The sequence below is a fragment of the Ostreococcus tauri genome, assembly GCF_000214015.3.
Source record: "Ostreococcus tauri WGS project CAID00000000 data, contig chromosome 19, whole genome shotgun sequence".
NCBI lineage: Eukaryota > Viridiplantae > Chlorophyta > Mamiellophyceae > Mamiellales > Bathycoccaceae > Ostreococcus > Ostreococcus tauri.
In genome coordinates, this window is record NC_014444.2 from 46,565 (window position 1) to 63,851 (window position 17,287).

A 17,287-nucleotide genomic window follows, 5' to 3' on the forward strand; every position below is an offset into this window, starting at 1 on the left:
ACAGTGGTACGGTTCTGCCTCCGGCGTCACGTACGGCGTTGAAAACGACATGTGGGTCACCGTTGAAGAATGGACGGATCTCGATGCGACCAAGACTGCGACGCACGGCTTCGCCGGTCTCACCGCGCACGTCATCGACATCGCCTCGAAGAAGCTGTACGCGACCGGCGCTTTCGGTCAAGGCGGCTTCGAAAAGGTTGTCGAATTCAACTGCGGCCACGAAGACTTTGTGTGCTTCTCTCCTTCCGGCTACAACGGCATCTTCGGTGGCGATGCCATGAAGACCGCCATCGTCGACCGACGCAAAGCCATCGCGGCGAAGCGCCCGGATGGCAACGACTGGGTGTACCCGCAAAACGTCGTTCCCGCGCGCATTTACGTCGGACGCAAGGGCTACAAGGCTGACGGCACCAAGTGCGGCGCCTCGTGCACGTTCCTCGAGCGCAACGGTCTCGAGTTTGGTCAACTGTACGGCTACGCCGTGCCGACAGCCACGACTGATCGCGACGCGTGGCACAAGGGCAAGGTGCGCACCGCATCACCGTCAACGCACACCGTCGCTGGTAAGTGGGCGAAGATCGCCTGGCAGTTCAACTCGTCCAATGTGAAGAACGTCGAGGAGTCCGACATGTTCCACTGGCAAATCGCACCCGTTCTCCCCAGCGGAGTCACTGGCGTGTACAAGTTCTGGAACGCCAAGGGTAACGATGCGGCTGGCGCCAAGACTGAGCACAACTCTCCATCTCCGGTTGGTGAGCAAAAGTTTGTGCAAGGCTCGACCGCTGGCTACTTTGGCATCTATGAAGTCCAATCGATGGTGTCCCAACTCACCAATGCCGCCGCGGGCGGTTTCCCGACGCACTTCGATGGTACCTACGAAATGATTGAAGGCGAGACGGACATTGACACGCGCGTCAACCTCTGCCCGGACGGCACCGGATGCACGCAAGGTCAAACTGCCAACGGTCGCACGCAAAAGTACATGAACGACGGCATAGAGAAGCGCACGTTTGAGGACATCGACGGTCTCGAATGGATCGCGGCGAAGAACTCGGCGAGTGCACTCAGCGTCACCCTCAATGGCGCTCCGTACGCGTACGACGACTACTTCGTGATCCAAGAGGATGGCGGTAACAAGTACGGCGAGCGCCTCATGGTCGCCAAGATGCCGGCGGCCAACACGAACGCGACGTACGACTTCATCGCCATGGCTGGTGGCAGCTTGAACACGCGCATGAAGGCTGGTGTGTCCGTTCCTCCGAACACCTTCAGCAGCGCGACGGCTTCTGAGTTCTCTGGCGTCGCCGACGCCTCCGGCGCTCTCCGTCAAACCATGATGGGCGGTGCGGCTCGTCGACTCGCTGAGCTCGACGTCGCCATGAACGACAAGACCATCCTCATCGGTCTTCAGCAACACTCCATCCGCGCGGGCGTGGTCAGCAAATTCGGCGCCGATCGCGGCGGTCAAATCTACATGTGGGACGCCGCCAACTTTTAGGCGCGACGCGTCGCGGCGTGTTCATTCGTACGAGCATCGTGTTCGCACGCGAATCCGCACCTTGCATCTCGCTTTTCATTAACAACCATCTAGCTAGACTTTAGGCAAAATTTAGGGTTTAGGGAATAGACATGGTTCAAGCATCTCAACGTGATTGGAGTTATTTGAAAACTGTGCGTGGGGAATACGACCGCGTTGGTGCAGCTAAGGACTCGAATCGTGGACTTCCGACACTCGAATTGAATGGCTGGGCGAGAGGCATTGATGGTTCGCCGCGTGAAAACATCCGCCGGGCGAAACGAAACCCTATTTGTAGGGTCCGACCGCGTGCGCGCATGTCTAGGGGTTCGAGTACCCTAAATATAGGGTTTTATCCAAACCCCAATATTAGGTTTTTATACCCTACACCTACACCTATATATAGGGTTCGCGCCCGACCCTAAACCCTCGCGGACACCGAAAACCTATTTTCAGGGCCCAGACGCGGCGCTCAGGGCGCTTCGGTGCGACGATCGCGCGTTCGCGCGCGGGGCTCGTCTCCACGAAGCGCTCGACCGCGCGCGCGCGCGCGCACGCGCGCGCGCGACGCACAGGGCGCGATCGCGCGCTCGTGGAAACGAGCCCACGCCGGTTGCGGCTCGACGAATGAATCGATCATCGCGATTATTATTTCACAAATAATTCACGTCTCGACGCCGAGGAGACGCGCGACGACGAGCGCGGTGTTCGCGTCGCGGGTTCTCACGGAACATCGAGCGCGCATTCGGAAAACCGCGCAGATCGACGCGACGCGCGATGCGCATGACCGAGCGCGTCGGTTTCGTGGTTTGATTTAATTAAATTAATCGTGCGCGGATCGATCTTCGCGCGCGTCCATCGCGCGCGCCCCGAAACCCCATCGCGGGCGCGAGATAACCGTCGCGAAGCGCGTCGCGCGTTCACCGATACCCACCGTCGCGCGCGGCGCCGATCGCGCGCGGACGCGCGCGATGAGTCGCGTGGTTATTTAATTCGACGCCGAATTTACCGTGCGCGCGAATTTACCGTGCGCGAGCGCGCGCGCGCCGTTTCGACGCGCGCGTCGACGCGCGCGCGCGATCGCGCGTCTCCATCGCGATCGAGCGTCATCATGAGCGCGCTCGCGCGCGCGGCGCCAGACGCGTTGTTTTCCCGCGTCGGGATTAATTTGTCAATTAATTTTTCGTCACGGACAAACGTCGTTTCATCCTCGCGCGTCGTCCACCGTACCATCACTCGCGCGCGTCGCGGCGTGACGCGTTCGCGCGACCGCGGCGACGGGCGCGACGTCGCGCGGCGCGACGCGCGCGAGTGATGCCGTCGTTTCGGCGCGATTTATTTATTATTAAATTATTCATCACGCGTACGCCAACGTCGGCGCCGCGCGCCCTCGTCGCGCGACGATTCGACGCGACACCACGGACGCTTGAGAGCGCGGGCGCCGCGCGCGTTCCGACACGCGCGTCGCGCGTTTCGACGCGCGCGCGCGCCGCGCCATGCGGCGCGTGTGAATTTAATTTAGTTTAATTTAATTTAATTCCGTGTTTCCGTTTCATTTAATTCCACGTGACGCGTCTCCGTTCACGCAGACGCGCGGCGCGGCGACGAATCCCATCGCGGGCGCGCGATGCGTCGCGTTTCACACGCGCGCGCGACGCTGGCTCGACACAAATCATTCCATCCAATTCTCAATCGCCGCGCGTTTCGACGCCTGTGGTTGAATTGAATGAATTGATTTCGCCGCCGGCATTCGACGACGACGACGCGTCATGAACACGCGCTGTCTCGTCTCGTCGTCGTTGTCGTCGTCGTCGTCGTCGATCACTCGAGAACCGCACGCGCGTCCGGCGCGTCGCGCTCTCGGTCGTTGGCGCACGTCCTAAACCCTGGACATTCCAGATTTTCCAATTTTCGCGCGTTTGAAATTTGGATTTTTTGAATCGTCAACCTTTCCAATCAGCGTCAGTCGATCTTTGCCGATGCGCGGCGTCGATGCACGACGCGCGCGAGTGTTAAACCCGAAACGGCAAAAGAAACGTCCGTCGCGCGTCAACAGACGCGTCGATCGCGCGCGGCGTCGCTCACATTTACGAGTCGTGTAGTGAAATAGTTTTCAAGTTGAAACGTTGATAAAACAACCGCTCCGTACAATCGCTCCGTACAATCCAAAGATTCAGCGATGAGAAAAGTAACGGGCACGATGCGGATCGCGGTTGAGCTCCCCAGAGTGCCCGACCGAGTGGTGTCGGCTCCAGAGGACGACACACGAATGAACGTCGGCGCCGAAAAGAAAAGTAGAGGACATACTTGGTAAAGCTGGCGTGGAATCGAAACGACATCTGTGAAACCGAACGTACGAACGGATCCGTGGAAGGTGGATTAGCCATCACGCGAGTACTCGAGCGCGAACGCATCTCTGTCGAAGACGACGGTCCAGGATCTTCGTTTCGGCAAAGGAGACAGAGCGTCTTTGAAGGATGATTTGGATTTGATTGCTTGCCAGTCCTCTCTCCTCTTTGAACGAGAGCGAGTCGCTTCCGCGCGGTTGGATGGAGCCGTAGCTTTGTTCGCACGCGAGTCGCCGGTACGGGCCATCACGAAATAGTGCGAATGCGCGCGGTTCGTGATAATTATTATGGGTTCAATCACGCGTCGAAGTAACGGACATTTCGGGACGTCGTTTTGATTTGGATTTCGCGAACGCGTCGCAAAAGCGCGTCGTGACCGACGAGTTGGATTCTCAAAGTACAGCTATAACCACCTGAGACACATGAAATCTCTCTGCGCATCACACAAATGAGACATCTCCCGAACGACCGAGAGACGTGTCTCACGTAAAATGTGTAGCCGCGACGAGTGAGCGTCGATCGTCACGCGCGTCGCGCGCGCCCCACGAGGCTGAAGCCCACGCTCGAGAGAAGCGTGGACACCGTCGAGGCTTGAACAAGTCCCGTGAGCGGTGACGTTCACACCTCGGGGGTCAGAGCAAAAGTAAATCTCACGGCGATCGCGTGATTCGCGTCACATGAGACGGCGTCGTCAGAGGATGAAACAACAGCGTATTCAAACCCCCGAGGAATGCCTCTCCAGTGCCAATGATAGCACTCCAAGGGAATGTGCTTGGTGTGCCGCGGTGACCGTGCGAGATGATACGCGCCGTGCGAGGTAATTCGACAGACGCTCGAGACGCAGCCAGAGCGCGGAGGCGATGACGCGTCCGTCGTCCAATCACGCTGGAAGGATACTGAGGAATACTAGCCAGGAAGGATGGATCGCTGGGATTGACGATGCGGACGAGATATCGTCAGAACGAGCGGAGTTCGCCGATGATTGCTCTCCGCGCGCGTCGCGGTCGATCCATTGTACGTATGTGTGGGGTCCGTCGCGGTGTCCCGTGGTTGACTCCGCAGCTGCGTTGATCTGTATCGACGCGGCGACGAGACATAGCTGTGTGTTCGCCCTAGATGGAAATCCGAAAAACAGTACGGTTGTTGGAGAAGCCTTTTTGAAACACTCGACGCGTGTCGAGGAGGATTTGGGTAAAATGAACAAGAAGAGGAGCTTTTCGCTTTTCCAATCAGTCCTCGGACCACGCCGTCGGTGTAACGTCGCCGCAAGGGCAGACATCGCTGTAGCTCGTAGTTCACGGGTAGACTAGCCGCGAAGAAACAACTCAGACAGTTGATGCGATAGTCGCGGGGAATCAATCAATCTATAAACACACTCGTGCACAAAAGAACTCGTGTGCGACGGTTCAAAAAGCAGCGGTGGAGTAAGATTATATATATACTTCGTACGATTTTACTGACGCCGATTGGGCGGGGCAAAAGATGTCGAGAAGCGAAGAACCCAAAGTTACGCGAGAGGACTCTCGAATCATTTCAATGTTCTCTGTGAACAGATTTTCTCAGGAAACATTCAAGGATATATAGATGCGAGAATGAAAGAAGGTATGGTTCGCGGTGATACGTTGAACACCTATGAACACTACCTTGAATCGGTCGAACGAAATGAAATCCAACCCTTCAAAAGCAACAGCACTAGTAAAAGCTAGTGAAAACTAGTATGATGTTCATTCATATTGCACGACTACACGGGCTCGCGAAAGCTAGCGATTAGCAGTGACTGAAGCAAGGCCGAGCACAGCTTCACCGCGCCCTGCCGAGCCGAAGGGATGCTCCAAGGGTGCAAGAGGGAGAACAGTCGAGGACTAGTGAAGGCTAAGGGGGTGTGTTAGAATTATTGTGAGTACGTGACGAGTTATGACTCAAGACAGGTAGACTCTTGTTTCGAGGCAACGCGCTTACACGTTATAATAATCATCAGATTTTCACGCACAGAACGCGATCACACAGGCCGGGCGACATCGAGCCAGTGCTGGTGTACTGCTACATTTTTCAATATTTCCAACTCACGGATCCGCAGGCGAGCCTTGACGACGCGCGACACCGTTCGTCGCGCGCGGTGAACCCATCCGTTCGCGCCACGCGCGGCGCACCGGAAGACGCGCGCGCGATCGGATGGAAGCGACGGCGGCGGATGGGGTCGGGGACACAAAAGCGACGGCGTCCGCGAGCGAGCGCGTCGCGGCGGAGGACTCGAGAGAGTCACCGTCGTGTGAAACGAACGTGAACGCGTCAGAGTTGGAGGAGAGCGCACCGACGTCGAACGCGTTCGCGACGTCGAACGCGTACGATCTCGGGAACGCGTACTCGGACGCGAACGAGACGACGCCGAAGACGCAGCAGAACACGGCGAAGAGGCGAGCCAGCGCGGCGGCGTGCGCGGTGAAAATGGCCGAAGAGAAGAAGAGGAGAGAAAGAATGGGAACCATGCTCGATCCGGATGTTGATTTCTCATCGTTTCCAATCACGTTACCGTCGGAAGTGCGAGGGGCGTCCACGGACGGTGGTCGCGCACCCGCCGCGGCGCACTGTCGCGGATGTCGACGAAGTCTTCCGATGGACTTGCACTTCGATACCGACAAAAAGACGTGTCGACAGTGTTTGAGCCGACAACGGCTAAAGTGGAGAAAGACGGCGCACAAACCGACTGACGCGTGAGCGCGAGAGACAGAGACGCCCGCGGTCGATGCGGGTGTTTTCTTACGCCGCGGAGTGAGTGTACGTGCGCGCGTTCACGGTACAACAACTCGCAGTCTTCACGGAACGATTTGAAGCACTTCGTAGGTGGTGGCGGACACGCGAAATCAATCCGATATAGAAACTTAGCGCGCTTTTAATCGTTACATTTACCGTTACATCTTTGAACATTTCTAATCGAACATTTCTAATCGACATTTCTAATCGACATTTCTAAACTCTTTCTTTTCAATTCGTCTCCTCTCTTCGCGACGTCCAAGGGTGGCTAGTCACACAGACGGCGTCCAAAACGAGCCTCGGATCGCGGCGCGTGTGGACGCACATCACAACTCCCATCGTCTCGTGTGCTTCTCGTGCGTCGTGTCGCACGTCGGCGATCCATTCCAACCGATCGACGTGCGTCTTTTTTGGCTCGCTTGTGTTTCCACGTGGTAGTCGTCTTCGTCTTCGGGCGACGCCCCCTCAACAGTGCTCGGATACGACTCATTGAGCGGTTGCGGTGAAGATTCTCGTCTGAACGCGTACCAGGTGTGCGGATCGTTCACGTCCGCGCGCTCGAGTCTCACGGCGACGTCGCCGTACGCGTGGAGACCTATGACATCCGAACGTGCGTGTCTTTGCGCGAGCGTCCGGAGCGCGACAATCTCAAGCTGATTCTTCTTGGGCTCCGTCGGCGTTTCGCTCGCGGTATCTGCGTCATTATCCCGCGTGATTTCGAGCGACAAATCCGGATCACTTCCCGAGCGCTCGAGCGAGCCCGAGCAGGGCAAGAACATGTCGATGTGCGCCCCGGCGCCATGAAACGTGCGTTGCTTCGACCCGCCCCCACGAAGAGGTTCGGTCGCTTTGATGTGAGCCTGTGCGAGTACGATTGAGGCGACGTCGTCGCCCTTCAAATCGCACGGATGCGACAGTCTCTGTAAGAGCGCGTCGACTGAAACGGTACAGGCGCTGACGTCACTCGCGACGCACTGCGAAACGATGAACACGCGTTTGGGAAACTGGAACGGAATGAGTGCGAGCCAGAGATCCGAAGCGTACGCGCAAAAATCGATGGTACTACCAACGAATATGTGCGCGACGCATTGCGTGCGCTCGCGCGTCACTTCGTTCACGTCGTCGACGAGATCAGCGTACGTCGCGTCGCGAACGACGGCATCACGAGCGAGCCTGGCGGAGTGGGATGAAATCAAACTGAGTGTGGCGCTCCCAGACTTTGTATACCGCTCCAGTGAAATGAAGATGGGACCAGCCCCCGGAAAGACTGGTGTGCAGCTCGCCGCGTACGTTCGGCCGACGAGACGAAGCACGTTATTCACGTCGAACACCTCCGTCGAGACGCTGCCTCCGCGCTGCGACGTCCTCGCAAACGTGAAAACCACCCTCGCGGGTTCGCCGTCATTCGGAAGATCGAAAACGCTGAAAAACGTTCGACGGACGTCGTCGCGTGTCCGGTGTGCGTCGTGACTTTTTTTTCGAAGCGCGGTCACCAACTCCGCGACCCGAGTCGGTGTGAAATTGGCTCCATCTTGCACGATCTCGCGCAGCCGGTCAAGACACGAAGTGCACAAGTCGTGCCTCTGTGGGACGCCTTGGCACAGAGGCACCTCAACGAGGGTTTGCGAATCCACGTCTCCGCACGCCTCGCACGCGCGCGCGCGAGACGAGTAAAACTCATGAATGATCATTTTCTGTACCACATCGCACGCGAACGCCACTGGTCTAGCCGACGTGCGCTTCGCGGGTGTGCAATCGTCACGAAGCTTCATTCTCGACTGAGACAAACCGTGCGTTCCACCCCACACGGGAAGCTCTACGTTCTCGTCGGGTCGCGTGTCGTCGTTGTTGTGCCGACCAGCTGCTTTACGCGCTTGAGAGAGGGCGGTCCAAGCGGTATTGCACGCGGAGCATATTCCGTGCTGTCCATATTTTTTGTACTTTTTTCGTTCTTTCTCCAAGGTAAAGATTGGGCACTCAAATAGCGTTGTTCCGAAACAGGTGAAACCATTCAAACGTTGGCTGCACGCCTGGCATACACTTTCCCCATCACGGAGCTTGGCGCGACCGGCGTCGTACGTATTCAGTCCGTTCAACGAGTACTGCGCGTCGCGAAACGTCGGAGCGAGTTTGTTCACCGCCTGCGCGTGTGCTTGAAAATTGAAACCCATGCATTTGCCGCCGGACGACTGTGTTCCATAACACAGCACTCCAGCGCTCACCAGCGCGCGATGCCGCGACTCGTGCTCAGTTCCCAACACCTCTGCGACAGTGACAACGAGCGAGTGCTCGCCGCGATTTCCACTCATGTTTCCTTTCGATATTGGGCGCTCCTTTCGGTGGATTTTTCTCAGGGAGAAATTTCAAAGTTTCAACTCAACTGTTCGGGAGTCCCGTCGACGTCGCCGCGGTATCGTATGTTTGAGTATCGAACGTGAATTGACTGTGAAATGGGCGTGGGCGTGGGCGTTGAGCGCTTGTGCAGTTGAGAACGAAATCGACGTGCGAACGATTTCTGGCGACATGAAACGGCTTTTTCGCCTTTTCGCGAGTACCACGAGAGGCACGAGGGCGAGGGCTACCTCTGGCTTTTCGTTGGACGTGATGGAAACAAAAAATTGTCTGAGATTCAATTTTACGACTCGTACTAGTGGCGCTAAAACACTAGAACCTCCCAAACGCGCTCAAATAGTCGCGCGATGATTGGTACCCCACCTGTCACGCGGCACATTCCTGGCATTCACTATACATTTTCCTTACGTACGAAAGCTTCTCATCTCTGGCTTGCCTTCTTTGCGACGACAAGCGTTTCCTCTGTACTTTCACTTTCTCCCTCAACTCTGGTGTGGTCGTGAACCCGCGCCCGTTCTGGCTGAGTTTTTCATACGAACATTTTACGAAACAAGAGTCTTTTGTTCACATGAATATTCATTCTGTTCTTTTGGATTTCTCAGAATCGTTCGTCAATTTGTGTTTGAAGCAACGCACACATCGTGTGGCTTGGCTTGATCACGAACACGTCTAGACGTTCGGCTCGCCTGCGCCTGAGGATTGAATGAAAAAGTACGGCGACCATCCATCCGTCGGGCCACACCGCTGTTCTCACCTGCTCTGAGCGCGCGTAGAAAATTGTGATTTTATTTCATTTACGAAAGTCTTTCATACCGCCACGAGCGCAAAGAACACGATAAGTCGTAAGAAAAAGTATCCATTTATGTAGTCTTCTTCCCCTTCGCGGCGCTGTTTAAAAATCTGCCCTTTTGGTACACATTCATATCGTAGCGCTTCGCGTGAAGTGACAAAAATCGTGTTTTTACCTCTGATGATGCGTTTCTTTCTTCAACGCATTGTATTTGTCGGGCGAGCTTTTCTGTATATCCATCAAAGACTCTCTCTGTCCATCTCGCGTTCATTCATCAATATTGATAGGTCAATCATCTACGGTAGAGCTGTAAATCGTACCGGTTTATTCTCAGCCTATCCAACAACGCCGTTCGCTCTGTATTGCGGACGCACGATGAAAACACTGTCGTAGTCCATTCAGTCTTATGATATTCGCAGTAGTTGCAGATTTACGGTTCAGAGCCTCTTGACGATCGCTACACAACTTGGATGATTTGAAACGCACAGGCGTTTGTTTCACATACGACGGCGTTCGTTTGCCACGAGGGCTGTTACTTCCAAGTCAAAGAATTCATGTACCCTACTAATATTAGTATCTCTATATATTATGGTCAACTCGAACGACTCGTACTGCAATTGCGGTACGAGCGCGGTACCGCTGTCCGGCCTGTTATACTTTGTTTTACACATCAATCATATTTTCGAAGAGCGACGGCATCCTTTTATACTTTAATTATGCCCGTTCTTTTCGCACGGTGTGCGTATTCGACTCTCTTTGTTCTGGAAATGGAGGGTTTTCATTTCATAAAGAGAGTAGTAAGAGCACGTGAAGTTGACAGTTTGTTTTACGCAAGAGTTCGCAGGAGTCCTCCAAGTGGTCGTATCGCAAATCCAAAGGTCATCGTCGCTCCTGCTAAATCCAGTTGAAATCGTACTTCTTTGAATCTTCCGAACACCCTCCCGCTCTGGGATGCATCACATCTGGGTGTCTGCGAATTCACACCGCTCGATTGTGAAACGGACGGAGGCACCTTTCTTTGCCATAATGTGTTAGGGTTTAAGAAACAGTTGGCTTAAGGTAAAACTGTACTTGCGACAGACACATCCGTGTGAGCGGGGAGGGTTCGGCGATGTCTAAACGCGCCCCTTTACCTTCTGCACGTATGTCCTGTTCATCCGTATCCTCCGTCACAAACCTGTTGCTCAGGTGAGTGAAGGATTTGATTTGTACCTTTGCGTGCGTTCATCAAGCGCGTTGACGGACTGTTTAGGTACCATCTCGACTCTCCCGTGAGAGAGTTTGTTCCAGAGGTGGTCACCGTACGCGCGAGAATCGTGAATCATCTCGTCGTGCACACGCTCGTTGTACATTGATTTCCAGTTTGCGTAGTGGATTTTATAAAAAGCGTCTTCTCCACACATGTTTACTTTCGTGTCTTTGCGTGCGCGCACAGTTGCGGTGATTAGTAAAGGACCCACGCAACCTCAACACTTGGTATCGCATTCTGCTATTCTGAAGCTTTCAAGGCACGTTTTCACACAGCCATGGCGAGCTGCGCAGGCGAGGAACGCACGATGAACGACGTCGTCGGACTCTCCGCACGCGTCGTGAAGCCCGCGCGGAATTTTCAGGAAGAATATATTATATCCGTGTCCAGGTAGTCACACGCCTCCGAACGCGTACAGTGAACAATATCGCATGAAGTCTGTGACATGTAAATAGCAATATGCACCTGACTTGACTTGCTGATGTACTACATGTATACGAACAAAGCGCGTCGCTCGTCACTTTACGCGACGGCGCGCGTTCGGTACGAGCGCTCTCGGAAGTGTGCGCACGTATAGGACGTACACGCGACACGGAACGACGACACGTGTGCTGAAAGACACATCGAGCGCCCATCAAAGACGTTGGACGCATCGAGCGACGCGCGCACGCAGTTTCCAGACGTGACGCCCGCGCGCGCCCGTCAAAATGGACGCGCGCGGAACGACGCCGCATCGCCGCTGGGCGTGTTTCATAGCCGACACTGTGTCCTATGCGACGTTCGTCCACCACACGTACGAGATCGTCTGTGAAAACGCACTTCAAATACGTCTCGACAGCGTGTGCGTCACGACGAGCGCATCCTGGGGATGGACGCGAGGCGACGCGGCCAAGCGCGCGAGCTTTGGGTGACCCGACGTGAGCCGCGTGCGCACGTATTTCCACGTCGCGCACTCGCACGTATCATCACGCACCCGTGGCGACGTGTACTGCCCACCGTGACAGCGCGACGACGCGTGTGGAGGCGTTCGCGTGGCCTACTCGCGCGCGCGCCGAGCTGCGCGACGCATCTATACGGCGACGTACGCTCGCGCCGCGCGCGTTTTCGAGCGCCTCGCGCGTGCGCATCGTAGCGCGTGTGTTCCACGACGCGAGCGATCACCGCGACGCGCCGTCGCCGCGCGCGACGCGTGTGCGCCTTCGTTGCGGCGCGTCCACGTCTGCACCTCGAAAGCGCCCCGGCCCGAGCCGTCGAGTCGGCGTGCGCGTTTTCATTTGGATCGTTTTCATTTTTTTCATTTTCGCTCGTGCGATGATAAATACATTGGGTAAAACACACACCACAAATGTACCCAATGTATGAGCATATGTCGTATTTGTAATTTGTACTACACGTCATTTTCGCATCGATGTGTGTATTTATGTATACATGGCGATGCGCACTCGGATTATACGTCCAACACAAACCAACGTGGACGGCGACAACCCGGGCAGCGACGGCGTGTTTTTTGGGAGCTGGAGGATGTGGTTTCCCAGGGGACGCTCGCGGCGTTCGACGCGCGCGCGTGCGCGTACAGGATCGAATACGACGACGACGACGACGACGAAACGTCCTTCGAGCCTTCGCGCGAGGCGGGGTCGCTCGTCAAGTGTCGTCAATCTCACCGTGCGAGACTGAAACGACGGCCAAAACGGGCGGAAGTGCGCTCATTTGTAGTACGAGAGCGTGCTGAATGTACGCGTGCGTGCATCGGTACATGTCTCTCTGTACCGCGATAATGACGGCAACAAAGTCTCTGATGTAGCGTTCAAAAGTCGCTAAACTTTCGCGTTTGGGTCCGTTCCACGGCGTGCGTCCAATGGTTGAAATACGGCAAATGTGGGGAACGTTTTTTTGGGGTAAAGTAGACTTTAACCTGACCTGAATCTTACTCTGCTTTCGTTTTCCTCAGCTGCGGCGCGAATATCGGTCTCGTTGCCTTTTGTCGTCGACTAATATGTATGCATATCCATCTGCATTCGTCGATGATCTCGCTGGTGATGTTTCAAACGGCTGTGCGCGTCAACCACCGCCGTCAGCGTTCTCGGCTCTGCTACCGTCATTAATTTCTGTATCACCCGCACGATTCACGTCCCAGGAAACGTGCAGCACCCAACGTAGTGAAACGGTTCACTCCTTCACGCGTTTACGAGGCACATTCGGCCGCCGCGTTGAACGCGCGTGTGGCGAAGTATACGTTCCACGATACTGCTAGGTACCATGTTGACTCTCCCGTGAGAGAGTTTGTTCCAGAGGTGGTCACCGTACGCGCGAGAATCGCGAATCATCTCGTCGTGCACACGCTCGTTGTACATTGATTTCCAGTTTGCGTAGTGGATTTTATAAAAAGCGTCTTCTCCACACATGTTTACTTTCGTGTCTTTGCGTGCGCGCACAGTTGCGGTGATTAGTAAAGGACCCACGCAACCTCAACACTTGGTATCGCACGCTATTCTGAAGCTTTCAAGGCACCTGTTCACACAGCCATGGCGTGCTGCGCAGGCGAGGAACGCACCATGAACGACGCCGTCGGACTCTCCGCACACGTCGTGAAGCCGCGCGGACTTTTCTGGAAGAATATATTATATCTGTGTCCAGGTAGTCACACGCCTCCGAACACGTACAGTGAACAATATCGCATGAAGTCTGTCACATGTAAATAGCAATATGCACCTGACTTGACTTGCTGATGTACTACATGTATACGAACAAAGTGCGTCGCTCGTCACTTTACGCGACGGCGCGCGTTCGGTACGAGCGCTCTCGGAAGTGTGCGCACGTATAGGACGTACACGCGACACGGAATGACGACACGTGTGCTGTAAGACACATCGAGCGCCCATCAAAGACGTTGGACGCATCGAGCGACGCGCGCACGCAGTTTCCAGACGTGACGCCCGCGCGCGCCCATCAAAATGGACGCGCGCGGAACGACGCCGCATCGCCGCTGGGCGTGTTTCATAGCCGACACTGTGTCCTATGCGACGTTCGTCCATCACACGTACCAGATCGTCTGTGAAAACGCACTTCAAATACGTCTCGACAGCGTGTGCGTCACGACGAGCGCATCCTGGGGATGGACGCGAGGCGACGCGGCCAAGCGCGCGAGCTTTGGGTGACCCGACGTGAGTCGCGTGCGCACGTATTTCTACGTCGCGCACTCGCACGTATCATCACGCGCCCGTGGCGACGTGTACTGCCCACCGTGACAGCGCGACGACGCGTGTGGAGGCGTTCGCGTGGCCTACGCGCGCGCGCGCCGAGCTGCGCGACGCATCTATACGGCGACGTACGCTCGCGCCGCGCGCGTTTTCGAGCGCCTCGCGCGTGTGCATCGACGCGCGTGTGTTCGACGATGCGAGCGATCACCGCGACGCGCCGTCGCCGCGCGCGACGCGTGTGCGCCTTCGTTGCGGCGCGTCCACGTCTGCACCTCGAAAGCGCCCCGGCCCGAGCCGTCGAGTCGGCGTGCGCGTTTTCATTTGGATCGTTTTCATTTTTTTCATTTTCGCTCGTGCGATGATAAATACATTGGGTAAAACACACACCACAAATGTAAGCTTAAGGTCCTGTGGTGATCGCGTCGTAGCGCGTTCTGTGCGTAAAGATCTGATGATGATTAAAAATAGCGAGCCTGTTGACTCTAACTAGAGTCTACACGTCATGAGTCATAACTCATCACTTATCAAGACTCGGGAAGGCTATACAATCATATTTAGCCCGCAACAATCCTAACACACCCCCTTAGCCTTCACTAGTCTTTAACCGCTCTTCTTCGTGCAAGATGAACTTCATACTAGTTCTCATTAGCCTTGACTAGTGCTGTTGCTTCTGAAGGTTGTGAGCGTCGCGACTACACTGAAAGTATCGTGGTAGTCTTTTAACCAAACTTGGGTGAATCCCTGCACTACTAGGCTGGATTTCAACGTCCCATCTGGTTTTACTTTATCTACCCACTTCGTGCCGCATATATTCGCTCCTGGCTTCACATCAACTGCTTCCAATGTATGTTCTAGTAGCCCATTAAATTCCTTCTCTCGGGATGGTGTGAAATCGACTGTCGACTCATCAACTACTATCCCGTAGTCCTCCATGTGTGCCACAGCAGTGGCATAAACAACATGCGCTACGGGTGTAGATTCTCCGCGAATATCGAAAGGTATCTGTGGGTAATCACCCTCATACTTGGAAACTAGAAACATGTGGTGTGCCCGGAGATCTTGCTCCGATACTCTACCATTCTTACTGAAGTGATTAATGAGCTCTTCGATACCTTCCGCTGGCTGATCAGTTCCAGCAGTTGGATCGTTTCCTTCATCAATGCCTCCTTCCTTCGTTTCGGAGCTAATGGCATACCCAGTAGGCGCCCAACCTGAATTTTGGAATGATCCTGCGTGCTCTAGCTTTCTAGGTGGCACTACATCCCGCTCCTGAAACGGTTCAACTGCGTCAACTCCTTCGCCTCTATCTGCGACGCTAGGTTCAGCTGACAAATCGACTCCTTCATCTGTGACCAACAGATTAGGTTCAGTCGGCACTGGCGGTTGCCCTTTTGGTTCCCGCTGCTTGACAATTTCTTCGGCTACCGGTTGCACTTGTGGACCCCCGTCGAGGTTAACATCACAATCTTACTCAAGCTCTGATGACTCTGCGTCACCAGCCTCAGATGACTCTACGTCACCAAGCCATTCAGTCAGGTCTGAACGGTTGAGCGTGCCCCGCGGGTTATTGAAGTCGGCGTTCAAGCTCGCCTTTAGTGCGTCAATGTTGCGCACATAACTACTGTGGTCAAAAATAAGTTCACTGGTAAATTTTACGTGGCCCTTCCTGCTGGTTGCCTTTTGCAACACCGCATTCGGCACAACAACCACGAACTTCCTGGGGGTTCCTTTAATTCAGGTGGTACCCTTTTGGCATCTACCCCAGTGATCCATCTGATCTCAAATTCCCCTGCTCATGTGGCAAGGTTATAAATCCCTTTTCTCGGCTAAGACACATTGTGCAATCCTTGAAACTCTCCAATATATCTGGGCAACTCATAGTGCCCGCTCCTGGGAGGTTTGCATCTGGCGCGCAACTTGCTTCAAAGGTAAGATCAAATAACTCACCTTCTGTGTCCTGCAGATAAACTGTTGCATAATCTGCGCACTCTTGACTCAACTGTCATATATCGCTGAGCATAACCCTTGTAAATTGACATTCTGCATTCTGCCTAATTTGGGGATCGACAGATTGGACAACGCCTTTAATCTCATTTAACCCTATCGACTCAGATCTAAATCTTGAATCGATAACAAATTTGAGGTCAGCGGCCGCAAGCGCGGCCGTGGATGCTTTCTCCTTTCGTTTGCCCTGGCCCGCTGACGACTTGAGTCGGTACATCAACGCCTCGCAGACTGGATCAGTAAACTCCACAGTGTTTGCGGGAGTGATCTCGCCCAACTTGGCGATCGCGGCGATGTCATGTGCAAGGAACATGATCTCTGGCGACTCTTCGTCTCCCCAAAATAGATCTTGCGCAACTCGAACGACCTGTGCTAACGCGAAACACCTACCACCCGCGCGGGTACAACGAAGAGAGTTGTTTAGCAACCATCGATCGATGTAAGCTTAAGGTCCCGTGGTGATCGCGTCGTAGCGCGTTCTGTGCGTAAAGATCTGATGATGATTAAAAATAGCGAGCCTGTTGACTCTAACTAGAGTCTACACGTCATGAGTCATAACTCATCACTTATCAAGACTCGGGAAGGCTATACAATCATATTTAGCCCGCAACAATCCTAACAACAAATGTACCCAATGTATGAGCATATGTCGTATTTGTAATTTGTACTACACGTCATTTTCGCATCGATGTGTGTATTTATGTATACATGGCGATGCGCACTCGGATTATACGTCCAACACAAACCAACGTGGACGGCGACAACCCGGGCAGCGACGGCGTGTTTTTTGGGAGCTGGAGGATGTGGTTTCCCAGGGACGCTCGCGGCGTTCGACGCGCGCGCGTGCGCGTACAGGATCGAATACGACGACGACGACGACGACGAAACGTCCTTCGAGCCTTCGCGCGAGGCGGGGTCGCTCGTCAAGTGTCGTCAATCTCACCGTGCGAGACTGAAACGACGGCCAAAACGGGCGGAAGTGCGCTCATTTGTAGTACGAGAGCGTGCTGAATGTACGCGTGCGTGCATCGGTACATGTCTCTCTGTACCGCGATAATGACGGCAACAAAGTCTCTG

The 17,287-nt window shown here is 54.8% G+C and overlaps 6 protein-coding genes across 6 annotated transcripts; 4 read left to right on the forward strand and 2 right to left on the reverse strand.

The window, feature by feature from the left end:
- Positions 1-49: 49 nt before the first annotated feature.
- Positions 50-1,498, forward strand: OT_ostta19g00190 (unnamed product; the record flags this gene model as incomplete). Its single annotated transcript, XM_003084229.2, has 1 exon — positions 50-1,498. The coding sequence occupies one exon, from the start codon at positions 50-52 to the stop codon at positions 1,496-1,498; it is 1,449 nt and encodes a 482-aa protein (XP_003084277.2).
- Positions 1,499-6,036: 4,538 nt separating this feature from the next.
- OT_ostta19g00200 (unnamed product) lies at positions 6,037-6,579 on the forward strand (the record flags this gene model as incomplete). Its single annotated transcript, XM_003084235.1, has 1 exon — positions 6,037-6,579. One exon carries the CDS (start codon positions 6,037-6,039, stop codon positions 6,577-6,579), a length of 543 nt encoding a protein of 180 aa, XP_003084283.1.
- Positions 6,580-6,941: 362 nt separating this feature from the next.
- OT_ostta19g00210 (unnamed product) lies at positions 6,942-8,924 on the reverse strand (the record flags this gene model as incomplete). Its single annotated transcript, XM_003084236.1, has 1 exon — positions 6,942-8,924. The coding sequence occupies one exon, from the start codon at positions 8,922-8,924 to the stop codon at positions 6,942-6,944; it is 1,983 nt and encodes a 660-aa protein (XP_003084284.1).
- A 390-nt stretch (positions 8,925-9,314) lies between these two features.
- OT_ostta19g00220 (unnamed product) lies at positions 9,315-9,470 on the forward strand (the record flags this gene model as incomplete). Its single annotated transcript, XM_022982454.1, has 1 exon — positions 9,315-9,470. One exon carries the CDS (start codon positions 9,315-9,317, stop codon positions 9,468-9,470), a length of 156 nt encoding a protein of 51 aa, XP_022841235.1.
- A 1,471-nt stretch (positions 9,471-10,941) lies between these two features.
- OT_ostta19g00230 (Alpha 1,4-glycosyltransferase domain) lies at positions 10,942-11,160 on the reverse strand (the record flags this gene model as incomplete). The annotated part of the gene is made up of 1 exon (XM_003084237.2): positions 10,942-11,160. One exon carries the CDS (start codon positions 11,158-11,160, stop codon positions 10,942-10,944), a length of 219 nt encoding a protein of 72 aa, XP_003084285.2.
- A 1,204-nt stretch (positions 11,161-12,364) lies between these two features.
- Positions 12,365-12,784, forward strand: OT_ostta19g00035 (hypothetical protein; the record flags this gene model as incomplete). Its single annotated transcript, XM_003084239.2, has 1 exon — positions 12,365-12,784. The coding sequence occupies one exon, from the start codon at positions 12,365-12,367 to the stop codon at positions 12,782-12,784; it is 420 nt and encodes a 139-aa protein (XP_003084287.2).
- Positions 12,785-17,287: the final 4,503 nt, after the last annotated feature.